This window comes from Perissodus microlepis, chromosome 7, assembly GCF_051167445.1.
Source record: "Perissodus microlepis isolate ML-2025 ecotype Zambia chromosome 7, ASM5116744v1, whole genome shotgun sequence".
Classification (NCBI taxonomy): Eukaryota; Metazoa; Chordata; class Actinopteri; order Cichliformes; family Cichlidae; genus Perissodus; species Perissodus microlepis.
The window spans coordinates 19,253,065-19,274,171 of record NC_140467.1 but is presented as its reverse complement, the minus strand read 5'-3'; the positions used below and the strand labels follow the sequence as shown (position 1 = coordinate 19,274,171).

Sequence of the window (21,107 nt, the reverse complement as noted above, 5' to 3'; positions counted from 1 at the left end):
GTTAGTTGGCATTATTTCTTGCTTGCTTGTTAACCAGCCTAAATAAACAGCTCACTTTTTGTTTAGACCAGGCCTGTCTTCAAGCTTATGGATTTTAGTCATCTCTACAAAAATTATTGTTTAAAGGCTTTGAGCTGCTGTCAAAATTACAGTTTTCCTTGCTCATTATTTTTAATTATTTGAGTTCAATTCCACCATCAGGCTGGGGCCTTGCTGTGTGGAGTTTGCATGTTCTCCTGGTGTTTGCGTGGGTTGCCTCCAGGTACTCCGCCTTCTTCCCACCGTAGCTTGTGGGGATAGGTTAATTGATTAATCCAAAATTGCCCACAGGTGTGAATGTGCGAGTGAATGTGAGTGCGAATGGTTGTCTGTCTCTATGTGTTAGACTGGCAACCTGTCCAGGGTGTACCCCGCCTCTCGCCCTATGACAGCTCCAGCACCCCCCGCGACCCTGAAAAGGATAAGCGGAAGTGAATGGATGGATGAATGAATAAATGGATAAGATATCAAGCTCTATTTAATTCAAAATCAAAGCTTAGAGGTGGGTGTTTAAAAGCACCTTAAAAGTCTCAAGGTTACAAGCAGCTCTTATATGGTTCGGTAGATTATTCCACAGTTTTGTGGCTGCAACAGAGAAGGCACGATCATCTCTACTTTTCTGATTTGACCTCGGAACATTTAGGAGCAGCTGGTTGTTTGACTCTAGTACTGTTGTTCATGGTGTTTTAGAAGTTCCTTTAAATGTGATGGGGAAAGACCATTAAGACAGTTAAAAACCAGTAGCAAAATTTTGAAATCAATGGTGTAACAAACAGGAACTATTGTTATATGTTCCCATTTTCCAGTTCCTGTTTACAAATGAGCAGAAGCATTTGCAGCATTACAAGCTGCAAGTGATAAAGGGATTATCTAAATCTCATCAGCAAAGCAGTGTAAAGAGATATTATATAGGAAAATAAGTATGGCCCGTGAGAAACTCCACAAGTAAGAGGCTGTAGCTAAGGGAACATCTACAGTGTGAATTATTTTCAGCAATCAACAAAATGCAGTGAATGAACAAAAGAGAAATTTAAATCAAATCAATATTTGATTTGATACTGTGGTCGGCATGAAGCTGGACACTCTGGTGACAGTGGCAGAGAAAAGGACACTAAAGAAACTGCTGGACATTATGGACAATGCTGGGCATCCTCTGCACACGGCCATAAACAACCAGAAGAGTCTGTTCAGTGACAGGTTGCTTCTCCCAAAGACAAGAACCAACAGACTTAAAAACTCCTTTGTCCCACACGCCATCAGACTGTTTAACTCCTCTCTGGAGGGGAGAGGGAGGGGAGACAGGAGGACAAAGGAGGGGGGAACAACTAAGCTGTAGTGCCTCTTCACTTCACTGTGCAATACCTTTTGTGCAATACTTTTTGTTAATAGTCAACGGTGCAATAGACTCCATACTTGAAATGTGCAATTCACTTGTATTTTTATTTTTATTTTATTCCTATTTATTCTATTTATCCCCTTGTATATTTTATCTATATATATATATATATATATAATATTCTGTAACTCTGTAACTTCTGTCGGTGCTGTGCTTTTTTTGGAAACCGAATTTCCCAGAGGAACCCACCCGAGGGATTAATAAAGTTTTATCTTATCTCTTATCTTATCTTATTTGGTGTGACCACCATTTGCCTTCAAAACAGCATTGGTTCTTCTAAGTACACTTGCACACAGTTTTTGATGGAACTCAGCTGGTAGGTTGTTCCAAACATCTTGGAGAACTAACCACAGATCTTCTGAGGATGCAGGCTTCCTCACATCCTTCTGTCTCTTCATGTTATCCCAGACACACTGGATGATGCTGAGATCAGGGCCCCGTGGGGTCCATATCATCACTTCTAGTACTTCTTGTTCTTCTTTAAGCTGATGATAGTTCTTAATGACTTTGGTTGTATGTTTGGGGTCGTTTTCCTGCTACAGAAAACATTTGGGACCAATAAACAATCATTTATATTTCTGAAAGCATTCTTTGTTTACAGCATTTCTTCACACCTGCAGTTTTGCTATCGGTCTGTCCGAGAGTGTCCGAGAGCTATCGGTCTGTCCGAGAGTGTCGTATTAAAAGCAGAGCTAAAGTCAGCAAAGAGCAGCCTAACGGAACGCCCCTGTTGTTTAGCGATGCGCGAATCGAGAAAGAATCGTTCAATACTCGAGAATCACTTTACTGACTCATGAATCATGATTCACAAGCCCAACTGACTCACTGACTCATCCCTGTTGCTGTTAGCAGCAATGTATCTAGCTTATAATTAAAATTGTGGAGAAAAACACAACATCCAGTATCGTAACAAAAAAATTTCTGCTCTGAACTGGAAGAAAAAACCCTGAGTAGAAGCTCACATCAAGAAAATAGCTCCTCGGTTCACAGTAGCATCGCTCTGCTAACATGCTAACAGCACATTTGAGCTACTCACCCCCTCCCTTCCTGTGCTGAATCGTAAGCGAATCACTCAGGACTTGCTCACCCCCTCCCTCCTGTGCTGAATCATAGAGCGAACGAATCACTCACTCACTAACCCCCTCCCTCCTGTGCTGAATCGTAAGCGTGTGCGAATCACTCAGGACTCGCTCACCCCCTCCCTCCTGTGCTGAATCATAGAGCGAACGAGTCACTCAGGACTCACTAACCCCCTCCCTCCTGTGCTGAATCTAAGCGAATCACTCAGGACTCGCTCACCCCCTCCCTCCTGTGCTGAATCATAGAGCGAACGAATCACTCACTCACTCACCCCCTCCCTCCTGGCTCACAGCTTCTTCTTCTTCTTGGTTGGCAACCAATGTTAAGGCGCATTACCGCCCCCTGGCTCACAGCTCAGTGGACATTTAGATGAGAAAATATATATTAACACATTTAAGGAAAATACTAATAAAATAAAAAATAAAAATATATTAAAATAAAATAAAATAAAATAAAAATAAATAAATGTTTATTAAGCAGTTTTGATAGAAAATTGCTTAATTTTAGAAATGTTTTTGCTCTTTTTTGCTCTATAAAATAGTTGTTTTCTTTTAGAATCATTCATCTTAGCAGTAGGATTTACATGAAAAGAGAAACAAATTAAGTTTGAGTGAAAATGTACATTTTTTTGCACACTCTGGTCGACTGACTCAGTGAATCAAATGACTCAAAAAATCCGATTCACTTTGGTGAGTGACTCATTAAAACTCGATTCAGTAAAAAGAATCAAATTTACCATCACTACTGTTGTTGTTCCTGTTTTTGCTTGATGAGTGGCTGCACCACAGCCAGTGTTGGGAAGGTTACTTTTAAAATGTATTCCACTACAGATTTGTCAGGGGTCGTGTGCGGAGGCGAGGAAGAGATGACCCACACGCAGGACTCTTGGTGCAGAATGAGGTTTATTGGAAACGGAGACAAAAGATGACAGGATGGCTGGCTGAACTTAATGGACTGGTAGACTAACTGGCTGACTGAACTGAACACGCGACAGGAACAACATCAATGACACGACAAGGGCTGAAGGGAAGAGAGGGCTTAAATACATGACTAACAATGACAACGATTGGAGACAGGTGAGTGAACAGCTGAACATAATGAACTAATGATAAATGGGAAGAGGACTGAACATAATGCCCACAGACCAAGGCAAACACAATAAAACAGGAAGTGGAACAGGCAGTAGATAAACAGTGAACGTGAACTGAAAATACTGGGTCAACGACCCAGAAACCCTGACAAGATTACAGAATACATGCCCCAAAATGTATTTTGTAACGTATTCCGTTACGTTACTCAATGAGAGTAACGTATTCTGAATACTTTGGATTAGTTAATATATTATCATGCTTTTTACAACTACATGAATGTAGTATTGCTGTGTGATTTATTACTTTTACTGAAGGTTATTCGCCATACCAATACCAACTAGATTTTTAAATCTTAATATAAAATGAGTAACAGTAGGGTGGACATTAGGTAAGGCTGCAAACCGGCTCCAAACCGTAAGGGCGTAAAACCGTAAAGGGGTAAAACCGTAAAGGGACCTCTGGCTAATACGTTGGGTTCCGTCACACAATGGGTAAGCAAGACACTCCCCAGCCAAAATAAACGGTTCAGTACCACAAATAGTTCTATTGACAGGAGACCTAAAATATTTTTGTTTTTTTGTTTTCTTTGATTAAAAAAGAGTGGAGCTATGTAAACATACAGGCCTTTAAAAGTTTGAAATGAAAACAATTAGAACTTTTTTATATGTATATGTTGCACACTTGGACAAATGACACTTCCAGGCGTGCATGAGTTCAGAATCGTTCTCTTTACTTGCTCATTTGCAACTGCAAATACAAAACACAAGCACTTCAGTTCAGCGTAGCTGCACTCTGCAGGCTATCTGTGCAGTAGAACACACAGGACCCCAAAGCTGCCCGATTCAGTGCCTGCGTGAGCGCCACCCGTGGGAATCATCATTTATCAGAATATCCTAGCTGGATTGCCAGTTATCACAGTATGTGTTAGAAATAGTAATAAAGAACTGAACGCATAACATAACAATGATAAGAATGCATGAAATTATGGAGGGGGGCAATATCTATTACAATACTTCCATCTGTGCCCACCCATTACATGAGTCCCACATATATTTCAGACTGAAGTCGAGTAGAGTCACTTAAAGTATAAAAAAATATTACAATATAATATTTTCACAGCAGTTATCTTATCTTAAAAAAATAAAATAACCGAATTTCCCAGAGGAACCCACCCGAGGGATTAATAAAGTTTTATCTTATCTTAGTTTTGGGGACAGTGCATTTTGTGACCTTACATGGATTGTAAGTTACACAAATCATAAAAGAATGGAAGAATATTTTTAGAGTAAATTTGGAATCTCTTTTCTTGTGTGGCTGTATTTCTTGTTCTATCCCTTCTTTAGACACATGTGCCTTTCCATGTGTCAATTTAGCATAACGAGGAGAAGGAGAAAAATGAGGAAAAGAAGAAAAAAAGTTGGGTAGACACACTACTGGCCAAAAGTTTTACAACACCACAATTTTTCCAGTTATTTACTGCAATTCAAGTCCAATGAATAGCTTGAAATGGTACAAAGGTAAGTGGTGAACTTCCAGAGGTTAAAAAGATTAAGGTTACTTAAAACTGAAAAATAATATACATTTCAGAATTAAAGGCAGAATTTAGGCAACACAAAATGGGTTAACAGTTTAAAGCCATTCCGCAGCAATTGAGGTTGATTAAGCCATGAAAGCTGGTACTACTAATTCCTACTGGTGTTCCAACATTTCTACTTTTTTACTTACAACCCCCTGTGTCTGCATAAAAGCAGTGTTGGAACACACTGTGGTACCATACCCTTGTGAGCATCATTTGAACAGAATTGTACTGCAGAAAGTAGTGTGTTGTAAGAAAAATGGCGAGAAAAACACACTTAACAATGAAAGAGAGACAGATCATCATAACACTTAAAAATGTAGTTCTCTCCTACAGAGAAATTGCAAAGTCAGGGTGTCATTGAGTACAGTTTCTTTCACCAACAAAAGGCTCTCAGAAACTGGGGCGAACTCTGACAGAAAGAGGTCTGGCAGACCCAAAGCCACAATTAAAATCGAGGACAAGTTTCTGAGAAACAGCTTCAAGAACAGCTTAATAGTGGTTGTAGCAAGCAAGTCTTAGTTTCAACTGTGAAGAGAAGACTTCGACCTGCAGGTTTGACAAGAAGAGTTGCAGCAGGAAAGTTTCTCATCATTGTTAAGACGTCAGAATAAGATGGCTTGCTGGGCCATGAAACACCGCCATTGGACTACTAAAGACTGGAAGATGGTATTATGGACTGATGAATCAAAATTTTGAATCTTTGCTCCATCATGCAGAATCTTTGTACGCTGGATGGCTCCACAGTGTGTGGCATCAACTGTCAAACATGGAGGAGGAAGTGTGATGGTCTGGGGTGTTTTGCTGGATCCATTGTTGGCGACCCTGGATCCAGGGTGAGTGATTGGCATTCTGAACCAAAACGGCTGCCACAGCATCCTGCAGCGCCATGCAATACCATCTGATATGTGCCTAGTTGGACAGGGGTTCATCCTCCAGCAAGATAATGACGCAAAACATAAGTCCAAGCTATGCCAGATGTACCTTAGGAAAGAAAAAAAAAAAAGATGGTGGGCTTGAAAACATGGAGTGGTCAGCACAGTCTCCACACTTAAACCTCATCGAGCTGGTTTGGGATGATCTGGACAGAAGAGTGAAAGAAAAGCAATCTACAAGTGCCACACATTTATGGGCACTTCTGTAACAGATATGGGAACAACTTTATTTGATTTCTTTTGTAGAAAAAATGCCACGGGTGTGTTCGGGTGTTATATCTGACAAAGGTGGCTACTTTGATGAGTCAAAAGTTTACAATACATCTATAAATTAATTCCGTGTTTTCCTTTTTTTTTTTTTTAACTCCAATTGCTTATTTGTACTTTAAAGTGCAATGAGACATTGAACTGCATAATTTTCAATAAAATAAAACTGGGGTGTTCTAAAACTTTTGACCGGTTGTGTATGTTTTGTTGCTGGGGCACTTAAAGGGCTTCTCCTCCGCGGCTGCAATTTTCGGCTAGGTGGCAAGGTGTGATTGGGGATGGCGCTCCTGTGCCTTTGCCTCCCCTGCAGCTGTGCCGCAGACCACACCCCCACAGCTCTGCATTCAAAAACAGGCTGACTGCAGCCACTAAGAGTGAATAGTGTTAAACTCTCACTAAATTATATATTTTTCATCTCTGTTCACAAGTTTCTGGATTTCTTTTTTTTTAATTATTATTATTATAAGAAAACATTCACACTGCAGGCGAAAGCGCATCAAATCTGACATTTTTGACCCTATGCGACTCATATCCAATCATGGGTTGACAGTTTGAACAGCTCAAATCCGATATTTTCAAATCCGACTCAGGTCACTTTTGTATGTGGTACTGAGTCCGACACATATCTGATGTTTTAGAAAGCGACTGCTGTTTGAACGGTCATGTCACATTAAATCCATCTTTTACGTCACTGACACAAGACAGATGCCAATTATCAGTGCTGGAGAAGACACCGTGAACGCTTCCTGTCCATCCAGTGTAGATGTTCGTGAAACTGTTGGGAAGACAACGTTGGAGAAATGTGAACATTTTATTTGTACTGTATAATCTGTAGATTCTGACAGACATTTCCAACTATCCTTTGAAGCACTGCTCCTCTCTAAAACAGCAATAAGAATCATTATAAGGCCTTATGTAAATAACAAAATAACTTTACAACTTGAAGCAAAATTGGGAAACGTAAAGTCCAAAACAAGTCTTTATATTATGGGCCATCAGTCAAACAATACTGTTTGGTCTGGGTCTAAACAGAGCGCGTTGTGTGCGACATCTTCTTTTGCAAATGCCGGTTGCTTTGAGGGCCGTGAACAGTTCACACTAGAGCACGTTTGCTGTCGCATTTTATTTGTAGTGTGAACAAGCAGACAAAAAAAAAACAAATTTGACCAAAAAATCGGACTTAAGCATTAAGACCTGCAGTGTGAACGTAGCCTAAGACTGAACTTTATTTTTCCATGTTTGGCAATGTTCACATTCTGTTTAACTTGTTGCTTTTTTGAAGAAGTCGTGCAGACTAATGAAGCAGTCTAGTGACAAAAGTTACAAATAGTTGTTTGAAATGAAAGTTGTTTGTTTAAAACAAATTGCTGAAGGATTCATTGTGAATGAGTTTATGTTTCAAATGTTCTGAGCAGCTTTTCAGCTGCCACACTCCAGCTCTGCACATACACAGCTCTGCCCTGTTTTCTTCATCTGGGCCCCAGCAGCTACTGAAACACAGAAGGCGTGGTCAGTGTGATGGATATCAGCTGTGCCAGCCAGCCTTTGCTGGCACTATCCCATGAACCCACTGCTCCACCCCTCCCCTGCAGCTGAGCCACAAACCACACCCTGCCACAATGATATTCTAGGAAGCTTCTGCACTTGTTATGTGGTTATTAGGGGTGGAGCCAAACCCGAATACAGTATTCGGAAAGGCACGAATATCGTGTTTTTTACGAATACTTATTTTGAACAAATACTTTAAAAAATATTTGTATTCGGGAACAAGAAAAACTTTATATCAAAAAGCTGAGTTTCCTTATGAGACCGCAGTGCATGACTGGATGAGTGAGTGACGTGTGAAAGAGGTGACTGACAGGGGCTGCTCCACACAGCAACAGAGATGGCACGGCTGAGCGAAAAAAGGCTGAACTGCATCACTATTATTGTTGATTAGATTTTTTTGTACCTTTAAAAGGATAAAACAACAGTTGTGTCGAATTGTATGCAGTTGTGCGAGTTATATGGTACGTTTAAGTTACTCTGTCTTTTGCAGACAGCAAGACATAGGTTAAAGACTAGTTAACCTTAGTAGAGTTTCCGTCACTCATTAACTTAGCTGAAACTCCCCACGTGGATTTGGTCGACCAAACAGAAAAGAGTGTTGCTGCTGCTGAGCCATCTCTTGGTCCTCCACCAGCCAAAACAACTTGATCAAGTTCTGTGTGGAAGCATTTTACATTCAGCGCTGCAGATGAAACCCAACTGATATGTAATGTGTGCAAAAGTTAAATCAGCAGAGGCAGCGATATAAAACATCTGTCAACATCTGTTATGCATAATCACATGCACTTAAAGCATCCTCTCCTGGTACTGTCTGCCAACCCCCAACAAGCACCAATTCATCATCACAGCCTTGTTCTGCCCCTGCAAGTCAGTTTCGCTGTCTGTTCAGCGTCCTCCAACAAGGATGGGTGGTGGGGGGGTTCATGATGTTCACAATGGTATTTTATCAGTTGTTGGTTTAACCATGGATGAGGCAATGGCTGTTGTTATTTTCTTTTCAATGACGTTCCTTGTCACATGTTCATTGCTGGATTTATGCAAAAACATCAACTAATATTGCATATCCATAATTACTATAATGGATATAATTAAAGAATACTTACACTATAACGTTAATTAGAAGTGTAATGCAAAGAAACTGTATTTTTACGCCTATTTTGAATTTTACTCGAATACAAATACAAATACTTGTCCCCTCTCAACAAATACAAATACAGATACAAATACCGGCTGCTTTGCACATCTCTAGTGGTTATATACACACAACACTGAATATTTCGGTATGCTGGAGACGGACAATATTAAATTCATCTTTTATTTCCATAACACACTTGTTCTGTTAACACACAGGTGTCAAACTCCAGGCCTTGAGGGCCGGTGTCCTGAAGATTTTAGATGGATTCTTGATCCATCCCAGGTGATTCAAATGGCCAAATTACCTCCTCAGCATTTCTTGAAGTTCTCCAGGGGCCTGGTAATGAACTAATCATTTGATTCAGGTGTGTTGACCCAGGGTGATATCTAAAACCTGCAGGACACCGGCCCTCGAGGCCTGGAGTTCGACACCCCTGTATCTCCATTTCTGCTTCCAAATAAATAATAACTTTAATTGCCTCTTACTCACATATCTGTTGCATTTCAGTGTTAAATTTAGGGCAGTAAATTCCCTGCCACAAACCTTAGTGACTCAAATTTCTAATTTCACAATTTGATGGTGCAGATAACTTTTGAAAACAGTGAGGCAGACTGATTCAGTCTATTTGCATTTATATTTTACATGGCGGTTAACCCTATAATTCCATTTGTATCATATTTGCCACATGAGTTTCTGAGACCTCTATCTCATCAACATTTTCAATACCTGCCATAATTTAAAAAAAATGCAGAATTTGTTCTAAGGGTTGTTCTGACATCTCAGTTCCAATAGATTTTATGGCTTGGTCCTTGGGCAAGTGTCCTTGGGCAAGACACTTCACCCGTTGCCTACTGGTGGTCAGAGGGCCCGGTGACGCCAGTGTCCAGCAGCCTCACCTCTGTCAGTGCGCCCCAGGGCAGCTGTGGCTACAATGCAGCTTGCCATCACCAGTGTGTGAATGTGTGTGTGAATGGGTGAATGACTGAATGTAGTGTAAAGCGCTTTGCGGTCCTTAGGGACGAAGTAAAGCGCTATACAAATACAGGCTATTTACTATTTTACCATTTATTTTTTGGTGGGTTGGGTCTTACAGGGTTAATTGCAGACTTTCACTAATCTGTTTCGTAGTGATTGTAGTCACTCCAAGTATGAGAGAGACAGGTTGCCTTCCACCGGGCAACTTCTACAATCATCTCACAATCAAAAGTAGTCCTTCACTCTCAGCCTGTGGGCAACCAGCTGCCTCAAAACACTTTATATTGTAAGGTAGAGACCCCACAATAATCCAACATATTCATATTTCGAGAATTCCATCAAATTTTATTTTGGCTTGCATGGAGATACTTCCTGGTGTCAACCATGAGATATGCAAAGCTGATGTGTTTTGGATCATTTAGTGAGGTTGAACTTCATGCCAGGAATGGACAGAATTCATGGTTCCATCAATTACAGCAAGACATCCTGAAACAGCACAGCAGCCCCAGGCCATCACACTACCTCCACCATGTTGAACTGTAGGTATAATGTTCTCTACGGAGCCCCGGAGGGGACATGGGAGAAAAAAAAATTAAGACGGACTTTTGCGAGATCTCGCAAAACAAACTCGGGATCTCGCAAACCTTTTGCGAGCTCTCGCAAAACAAACTCAGGATCTCGCAAAACTTTTGCGAGATCTCGCAAAACTAACTCGGGATCTCGCAAAACAAACTTGGGATCTCGCAAAACTTTTGCGAGATCCCGAGTTTTTTTTGCGAGATCTCGCAAAAGATCCCGCTCCTTTTTGATAGCGTTTCAGTTGAAGGGTGCGGTGCTACGGTACGGGGCTCCGTACGGTGCGGACATGGAGGAGGATTTAGAACATTTCTTGCGGTCAAGAGAGGTCCCACACGACGACATCATGCACATGCAACAAGACAAAGTACGTATAAACAACAAAGCATTAAACACCGCGGTTCAAAAGGCGAGTAACTTGTTGAAAAACCGAGGTCGTATATGCAGGCCTTTAATGTTAATTCTTGTAAATATGTTCAGGTTCATTAAACATAACTCGTTAAGTGCACATATGTTTTGAAATTTCAAATCGTGTCCAAATTCATGGGCTGCATCCTCCCGAGGACTCGGGCTTCGTGGTCTACATGGGCCGGTTCCTCAGAAGGTCGGGTAGGCCGGAAGTAAACGGCTGGGGAAATTGGACGGTCTAGCCTTCTGATTAGCGTCACCGCTGTCTCGGTGGAGTGTAATAAGCTCGTCCGTCTGCTCCTTTCTATCTAAAATATAAGACGACACCGGAGTAAATTCTCGACCATCTCACACTTCTGTTTAATCAGTTTTCTGTTTGACGTTGATTAAGCGGTGTAAAACCAAGGAGGAACCCACCCGGGGGATTAATAAAGTTTTATTTTATCAAATTTAATCTAATAACTTTAATCTCAGCCAAACCGTTTTACTCACGAACAAATGAAACACTGAAAAAAGCCAAACATTAACATTTTTAGGTTGTCTAAGTGTTTTATATATTACATTTAGCCTGAGTAGCAAAAGTCCGTGGTGATCTGAAAATAATGTGCCGGGAGTTGTGCCGTTCTCGGCGGCTTTAGTGACCCTTGAGCTCTCGGCTACCTATTGAGCTGCTGGGTAACAGACATCAAGGAAAACGTCGAAGCACTTTTGCAAATATGCGATATCTTGATAAACCGAGCAGATATTTCAAGTTTATACACCCACGTTCTCCCCTGAAATATGTTAAAAGTTTATTTTGTGACCCAGAAAGATTAATAACGGTCATTTTAAAACTTATTAGCGGCCGCCATTACCGGAAACTGGAGTTTGGCTGGGCCGCACTTTGAATTCTGGGATATGGTGGGCCACGAAGCACACACCCGACCCATCCTTCAAATTCGGTGAAAAGTGAATGTTTGTAATTCTTTGTATTACACCCCCTGGCATATGTTAATTTTGTTCTGGTTGTATACATGTTCTGTATACTGTTTCTTAATAAAGTTCAATAATTAAAAAAAAAAAAAAAATCGGTGAAAAGGAGGACGCATTTGTCCGCTGCATTCGGAGGAGTTTACGAATTTAAAATAGAATCTCTGTAGAGATTGCCATAATTGTTGTACATTTCTGTGCAAATAAAAAAAAAGGAGTCTACGAATTTGGACAGCCTTCGGCGCATCGCTGTGACGTAATCGGTCTACAAAAGCGTCCTCAGGAGGATGCAGCCCATGAATTTGGACAATGTGTTAAATAAAGTTTAAAAAAAAAAGAGGTTGCAGCACATGAATTTGGATGTTGTTATCTGGCTGTGCCATTACCATGGTAACATGGACACCATGGCACAAAATACTTGGTGGAACTTACCTTACTTATACCTTACTAGCAAAATATTTTTTAGTAACGTAGTATATAAATATCTACTACTATTACTATACTAATACTAACACAGCAACAGTAAAGTAATAAGACAGAAGTTGACAGAGTAACTTTTGATAATGATCATGAACAGTGATTAAGAACTCTATTCTAATACAGTTAGTATTCCATGTGTGCTAGTGTGGCTTCCTAGAATAAAAGTATATTAATAGCATTTCTCTAATGTTTTATGTCTGCAGGTGGATAAGGCAGTGCTGTCCGTCATGACTGATGGACAAATGGCAAAATACATAAGGACATATGGTGACAGAGTAGCTGTCCAGTCCTTCTGTCAACAAACTAAGTACAGCACAGATAAAGAGACTCTTCTGCAGAACCTAAGAGATAAAATTGCGGCACGGAAAGTAAGATCAAAAACCAAAGGAGTGCTGTGTGGTTCATCAGGTGTGTTCCACAAGCAAAGTGAAGGGATGGCAAGACAGAGAAATACTGCAGGAGAGAAGACCTGCAGAAAAATAGAAATCGGATGGCTTCATTTAAGCAGTAATGAATACCGTCAAGTGAGAACCAGAAATGGTGGAGGAACAAGACATGCAACTGTGGAAAAAACTACAACTGTAGCTAAGATTTTGGAAATGGGAAAGGACCTGTTTTTTCCAGATGGGAGGGAGAGTTGAAGACTTTGTCATTGATGTCTGTGATTTTAAAAGAAATCCGATTGCTTTAGATGACACTGTTGGCAAACTTTATGAACAAACCAAATTGAAGCTCCTGAGATTTTACATTTGCACGAAAGATGAAACACCGTTAACAGTTCAGTCCTCATCTGAAGAGGATTTTTCTGTCAGTATAACTGAAGAAGATTCACCGGTGACATTACTTGGATTTGACAGTGAGACAGATGATTTTTTCCCAGATCTACTTGAACATGGGGATTCATCTGACAGTGACACTGGCAAACAGGTTTGTTAAAATAAGAAAGTTATTATTACAAATAATGATCACTTTAAAGTTACTGTATTTTGTTGTGTTTAGTAGTGCTCGGTGGTAACATGCGACATTTTCTAATTTTGTTGCACTATTGTACTAGGTATGACTGTGCAACTGCAATAAAGAGTTGTCTTATTCAAGTGCTTTATGTACATCTACGAATATTTGCACTTCTGTAGGATGAAATTATTCCAGGAATTTGTTGTTGACTTGTGTGGTAAGGTACATTTAATACATCTGTGAAAGACTTACAGCTTTGTATTCATTAACATGTACTAAATGACTGGCTGCTGAAAAAATAATTGAATTATTTTCATTTGTGTCTTGTGTTTGTTTTCTGGTTCACAGATTCACAATTTCCAGATGGAACACAATCCAAAAAAACTGAAATCACTCTGTGAGGCAGTGACAACACAAAGTCCAGGAAAATCCCATCATATGCATTCAACCCCAACAGACATTAAAAACAGTGTCGTGGGACAGCGGCAGCAGACTGACTCAAGTGATCATGATTTCCCTGACCACTGCTCTGAAATTATTGATCTGACCAGTATAGTTCCTAACAAATCCTTCAAACTAGAGTCCCGGGACAAACTTCCAGAAGATTTGGAATTTCGTTTTCCACACATAGACGAAGCGGATACGGTTGTATGGAATCCTGAAGAGGATCTTGTCAGAGCAGATGGTGATGACACAGTCGTGATAACCCTGAATTATGTCAACAGTGAGGATCTCAGACAGGTAAGACCATGGACAGTTGTGGTTGATATGGTTTAAGTGTGACAAAATATGGAAATTTATTAATAATCAAATTCAGTAACTTGCATAGTTCTGATTTTAAAAAAGCTGATCATGCATTCCTGCTTGGACAAAATTTAAGCATGTGTGTTATTTTCTTATTTTAACCTACAGTACTGTGAAACACTTGCTCGATTTCTATTAATCAGAATTCATCTCTTGTTTGTTTAAAACTTGATTTTTTTGCAGCAATAATACAACATTTTAAGTAGTAAGAAGTACAAGATCTGATAAAAACCTGTGGAATTCCACTGTAATATGTCTTTTTACTCTTGTAAGTGAGACATGTAGGCTGAAAATAAAGAGGTGTATTTTTGTTCTATTTCTTAAGACCTATTGACATATTTTGCAGACTTTTTAAGAACATTCATGATTTAAAATAGGCCAAGGTAGAAGATTGAAGAAGAGTCTTCTAATCTTGAAGGGTTAAGGTGTCTGTTGTCAATTAATGCAATACTTCCTTCTCAGAATGCCGACACAAATGGATTACCTATGGATGGTTTCCTGCTACCATTGTCTTCAGCTAATGGCTTGCCCACACCCCATATGCAGTCAATACAGGAGGAAGCACCCCAGATTGCACAGGTAAGATGGATCAATTCAGGCAACCATAAACACCTACCTTTACATACTGTAGAGATGCCAAAATTTCATGCTATTTTCTGAGGATATGGCAGTTTGTGGGTCCATTTGAATTAAAAGGATATTGTCAGTTGAGAGACAATTCCAGTGTTTTACATTAAGATAAGATTAAACAGGAAATTTAGTCTTGAAATCAAATTATTTACATAACACAGCAGTGAGACATTGTTTTGGTGTCACTATTGTGTTCTCTACCTATTTTGCACAGAAGTGAGTCTTCTCATACATGTAAAGACCACTTGTATAATTTTCTGTGAGGCATACAAGGACATCCATCAGGCCACAATGTTAATGTTATATATAAATTGTCAGTGCAACCATGGTTTGGGAATGTACAGCCCACTAAAATTAGACAAATTTCAAACTTTTTCAGAACATTGATATTGTGTAATCTGTACAATTCATTTGCATTTCTTATGGAATGTGCATGTTTTGTCTTTTACTCAGGACCATGGACTGAATTTCATCGCACAAGGTTTGCCTTTAGATTCAAGCAACCAACTTTCCCCATCAAATTCAGGAGACCCACAGAGCCCCCTACATGTATCAATTCGCAGGATAAAAGTTGTTGATGATCTTTTGGCTGTATTTATGGACAGTCGCATTCTGAATGAGACTTTAAAGATGAACTTTGTAAATGAAAATGCTGTTGATGATGCTGGGGTGTCAAGGGAGGTTTACACTGCATTTTGGGAGCAATTTTTGGAACAGTGTGAAGGTGAAAATGAACGAGTTCCAAGGCTGAGGCCAGACTTTAGTGAGGCTGAATGGCAAGCAGTTGGGCAGATATGGGTGAAAGGCTTACTAGACCATGGTGTCTTTCCAGTGAGGCTGTCAAGGGCTTTCATTTTAGCTTGCATCCACGGAATGGACTCAGTTGATGTAGACATTCTGATTGCATCGTTTCTCAACTATCTCCCTCCTGTTGAGAGATCAGCTGTTGAGAAGGCTCTCCAAGGCACAATGGATGAAAATGATGAAGAGGACCTGCTTGACCTTTTTACAAGGATGGGTTCCCACTTCCTACCACCTAAGAACAACATGCAGCCTGCCATTGAAACAATGGCTCATAAGGCCATTCTCCAAGAGCCAAAGTATATAATGGATTGCTTCTCCACACCCATGGCACATCTGCAGCTGAAACTGGCAGACAAGGAAAGTGTGTTATCTCTGTATGAGACAAAGAAGGCCACAGGCAAAAGACTAGTGCAGCTATTTGAAACAACAAAATTGATGCTGTCTCACGGAGAACAGACAACGTTTAACCATCTTCAGCGTTATGTTAAAAACGCTGATGAAACCAAAGCTGAAAAAATCCTGCGCTTCTGCACAGGATCTTCTGTGATATGTGTTGACAAAATTTTGGTGTGCTTTAATGCTGAAACTGGGCTCAACAGAAGGCCTGTTGCTCACACCTGTGGAGCTACCCTTGAAGTGCCATGCACTTACAGTTCTTATCCTGAATTTCGCACAGAGTTCGACAATGTCCTTTCCAGCAATTACTTTGAAATGGACATCATTTGAACTTGATGAGTGTACTAATGGTTACAGCTGTAATTGTTATTTGTATGATTATCCTTGAGTTCATAAATTCTGTCTTGTTTCATTTTGTCATTGAAGCATTTGATATATTCAGCCGTATAACAAGCAGTCACAAATTTAATTTTCTGATGGTTTAGTTGTATGTTAGCTCAGATTTCACAAGGACTCTTTATTGTTTAAAATTCTTTGAAAATGACCGCATCTTTAACTTCTGTTGAAAACAAGGTTTGTGTTTAGCGTTAGAGGGACAGATCACATCAAAATTTGCTGTACACATTGTCATTGTTTTCTTTTACTCCTGCCATCAGCCAGAATAAAGGCTCGCTTTTGTTTTAAGTTCAGTGTCCTCTCTCTCTCCTTGTCTGCTTTTGGGTACGTTCTCTCAACACACCTGCATACCCCGCAGTGACACACATTGGCTTGCTGTTTATCCATCTAGAATGTTTTGTCGTGATTTGCCTAGTTTTGGGAGATATTAGCTGTAGAGATCTCTTCCTTGTTGAAAAACTACATGAAGCTACATAAGGTCTACATAAAGACATTGCTACTAAGCATTAAGTACCATGTGAAACAAGAGAAGGGTAGGCTTGTACAGTCAATATCTCTAAAATTGGGCAACTCACACTAAAACAATGTGGATTAAGGAATACTACAACTAGCGAACATAAAAATGTGTAAATTTGATTTTAGGGTGAAAAGTCCATTAATATTTGTAAAGAATGTCACTATGGTTGCGAAAAAAGTTATTGAAAGTTAATGATAAGATCCTGTTTACAAATTCTTAAAGCTGATGTGGCCTATAAACATCATCTTGTAACAATAAGTCCTATTTTCCCTTGATTAGCTTCCAAAATATTTACTAGTTGTTTTGTTAAAAAGCATATTGCCATCACAAGTTATTTTTTTTGAAAGGACTTTGCCATAATGTGACATACAGATGATTCACAATTCTTTAAACTGTCTTATATAATTACAAATTAACAAGCAATGATAATCAGATTTAACAGTTTCTTGGATAAACAAGATTGTAGGCCAGGATTTCTAATTAGATTAAATAGTATATATGGTTAATTATAAAATATTGCTACATTTTTGACAGATTATGCACTTCTGTCTACCCTTCTCTGAAATTAAAGTGCCTGGGAACACAGGCAGTCAATACACAGATGTTGTCGATATGCTTTTGTCATTTGCAATTTTTTAGTTGTCTGTACTACATAGTCCAAAAAAAAATTAGAAATTGATGAGATTTCAGTTTATTTGTCCGGTAGTTCAACAACACATATCATCCTTTCAGAAGTGGTGAGTTTTGCAAAAATAGCATTCGAATGAAATTGCTGTTCATCAACAGAACAGGTGGGTGCAAAGAATTTGTTATTCAGCTGATAAAATAAGCTTCAGATAAATTCAGTGACCAAAAAAGAATGTTTATATCTATTAGAAATTCTAAGAGTTCAAAAGGTCTCAATTTAGTTCTTTATTTTTTCAGTTTTGTTTGACCAACATTAAAAAACTAAAGCTCTTCTGGAATCAGAATAAATAGTTAAAAAAAAAAGAAGCAAAAATGACATGAAATAATTATATTTTTAGCCAGAGAAACTTGAGTTCAGAAAAATGCCAAGGTGCCCCCTCTCAGATTATGATGCCCCTTAGTACCATTTCATGTAGCCTGCCAGTGTGACAGTTGGTGTTATAATATCTCTTCGATTTTAAACTGTATTCTAGCCAACATCAACAACTAAACATTCCCATCATTAACAAATAGAGATGGTGTAAATAAAAACCAACTCACCATTTAAAAATTATTACAAAATACTCAACATAATCCACCATTATCTGAGTAAACACTGTACATTAAAACTCCTAACACATTAAATTAAGATGTGTCTTATGTTTTGATCCATGTATCAAGCCAAATACACAGTTAAAGTAATTCGAAGTAATACACATAGACATAGAACTTGATAACATTTGACAGAACATTACAATGTTTTTGTGCTAAAGAACACTCAGAATATCATTAACAGGCAGAGACTCCCCTTTGTACTTTAGTTCACTGACCCTCCTGGAACACAACAATAAATATTTCTATATAAGATATTCTCATAAATGACTGTGTACTAGAAAGCTTACAGTTTACAGTCTGTTTAACATCCAGAAGTTAGCTTTCTCACATATAGCACAGGTCAATTTTGAGAAATGTTCTCTGCTGCAGTGTATGCAATTTACACTAATGCCATGATGTTCTCTCTTAAATGCATGTACAAGTTCACAGCCTGATATGGGTCTGTTGGTGGAGTCAGATGGGACTCAGTCATGATGATATTGCACAGTTCATATACATCGGGGTCACATGGTTTGGTCAGTCGAAAAACACACTCAGTTTTACACATTTCAACATGTTCTTCTTCAGTGGGGCAAAGGAAGTCTCTTGTCCCGTAGAGCTCAGGTAATGTATACATTACATTAGGTCGACCATATTGATGTTTGTTGATGGCCTGATGGAGTGTGTATTCCAAACCTGTGCAGTGTCATCCAGCTCATCCTGTTAAAAAGAATACAGAAATTTAAGAAATGCGATCGCATGTACGTATATACATATACGCAAATCACGATGAGACAACTCACTCACTGAGAGGAAGGTTTCTTATATTTATGCAATTTATTATTTTTAAACAATCATGTGCATTTTTGTAATCATGTACTTTACCTAATGTCATCTGTACAAGTGTTTCACACACTAACTACGGTTACTGTTATGCTGTGATATCTTACATTAGTACTATTAGTCTTATTACTACCTGCTTGGCTCATCTACTCCCTTCATAATAATCAATTTGTTTTATGTCACTGATCATTGTATTTTGTATTTGTAAGTTATTTTGATATCCCAATCGAAATAATTCCAAATTGTAAATAGTTAATATTATAGATAAGAAATTTTCATATGCCATGTCAACATCTTCAACATAGATGTTACTGTAGTCTTGGTTGTTGAGCTCTTCCTTAAGGCGGCCGATTGCTTAAACCTAAATTATAGTATTTACACAATTTTTCATTTCATTTACTCCCTGCTCCTCTCAACCGCTTCTCCCTGTCTTGTCTCTTTCTTCCTGCAAGTCTCTCCATTCCCTAAACCTGGCACAGGTCTCATCTCTCACAATACTTCGTGTATTACCTCTCTATCACTTCCTCAGTTTCCTTTATCTCTCACTCACACACGCATGCATCCATACACGCAACAAAACATATTTTATTAACTCACCTGGATAAGTCCCATGCAACAAAACTGAAGGAGGTTTTTGTCCAGAAACCCACCATCAAAGTACCCGTTGTCTCTGATGTCTGCAAATAAGGATAACCAGAACTCCAGACACTGGCTGCGAAGAAAACGCCACCAGTATTCAATCCTTTGATTGGCGGTACTTGCTCCCTCCAAGTAACTCTCAAGGGTGTCGTTAGGAGCCACGGGCACAAGGAAACGCTGAAAGCCTCTAACATGGCCATTTTCAGTTCCAAGATCGCCCCTCACAACTCTAGGGCAGCCCTTTAAACGCTGCACCGCTTCTATGTAATACCCCCCGATCACTTTCGGATTACTATTTGTTGTGTACGCATTAAGCCAGATTACTTTTCTCGAGAAACCGTCAATACTACCATTGATACAGATGCCATATGGCTTCAGTTTGTCGTAGGAGTCCATGTGCCAGATGAAATTCGGCCCTTTTGAAAAATAGTTCCTTCGCCTGAAACGTCTTGCTTGCCTCAGTGCGACGCCTCGGGGATCCAGCTCCTTCAAAACCAAGCGCACATCCTCTTTCCTCACGCGTAGTCCATGTTCCCTGCATTTAGCGTACATCCATCGGTATCCGTGAAGCTGCCCAGAGTACTGCAATTGGTTGTCTATAAATTCAACCAAGACGGCCAGGTCAGAGTACGCTTTGTGGCGAGTGTGTCCCCTTGCGCTAAGAACTCTCTTCAGATGTCTTTCGCTTATATGAAAACTGTGTCTACTGCAAAGCACAGTTTTAATGTCTTTATAGTTTAGTCCAAGCTCAAAGTAAAAATCTATGAATCGCTCAAATGGGTGTGTGTCCTCCATCGCTGTGGTTGTTTCTAAGGTTTCAGTGCTGATTTGGAGGTGTATGGTACAGACTTTTGCGAGATCTCGCAAAAGTTTTGCGAGATCCCGAGTTTGTTTTGCGAGATCTCGCAAAAGTCCGTCTTAATTTTTTTTTCTCCCATGTCCCCTCCGGGGCTCCGTAGTTCTCCATATGAAATGCTGTGTAAGTTTTATACCAGATGTAACAAGATGCAAACCTTCCAAAAATGTTGACTTATTAGTTACTTTCTTCTTGTTGAATCACTGACATTAATAAAGGAAACAAGTGAGGCCTGCAGTTCATTGTCCCACAAGGGGAAATTTGGTTGTAACAGCAGCAAGAAAAATACATATACAAACAAACAGGGCACAGGACACAGAACAGAAACAAACACATTTTTTTTACATATTTACATCAAAGACAATAGTTACCAAAAACTATTCTTTTTTTTTTTTTTTGGATCAGTTGTTGATGTGCTCTTGGATTCATTTTGTTGGGCCAGCCACTCCTGGGAAGATTCACTGCTGCTCCAAGATTTCTCCACTTGTGGATAGTGGCTTTCATCATTTTGAGATCTTTTAGCCTACTTCACT

General features: G+C 39.4%; 1 protein-coding gene and 2 pseudogenes across 2 annotated transcripts; 2 read left to right on the top strand and 1 right to left on the bottom strand.

Moving 5' to 3' along the window:
- Positions 1–10,907: 10,907 nt before the first annotated feature.
- Positions 10,908–16,849, top strand: LOC146382968 (uncharacterized). Of its 2 annotated transcripts, XM_084932536.1 has the most exons (4): positions 10,908–10,985; positions 13,778–14,170; positions 14,696–14,812; positions 15,317–16,849. In XM_084932536.1, exons 1-4 carry the CDS (start codon positions 10,908–10,910, stop codon positions 16,391–16,393), a joined length of 1,665 nt encoding a protein of 554 aa, XP_084788662.1. In that variant the 3' UTR covers positions 16,394–16,849. The 2 variants fall into 2 exon arrangements, with proteins under 2 accessions (XP_084788662.1, XP_084788661.1); XM_084932535.1 differs by lacking the exons at positions 10,908–10,985; positions 14,696–14,812.
- Positions 12,655–13,480, top strand: LOC146382969 (uncharacterized; annotated as a pseudogene).
- Positions 16,850–18,478: 1,629 nt separating the features above from the next.
- On the bottom strand, positions 18,479–20,557 carry LOC146382967 (uncharacterized; annotated as a pseudogene).
- Between the last annotated feature and the right edge of the window lie 550 nt (positions 20,558–21,107).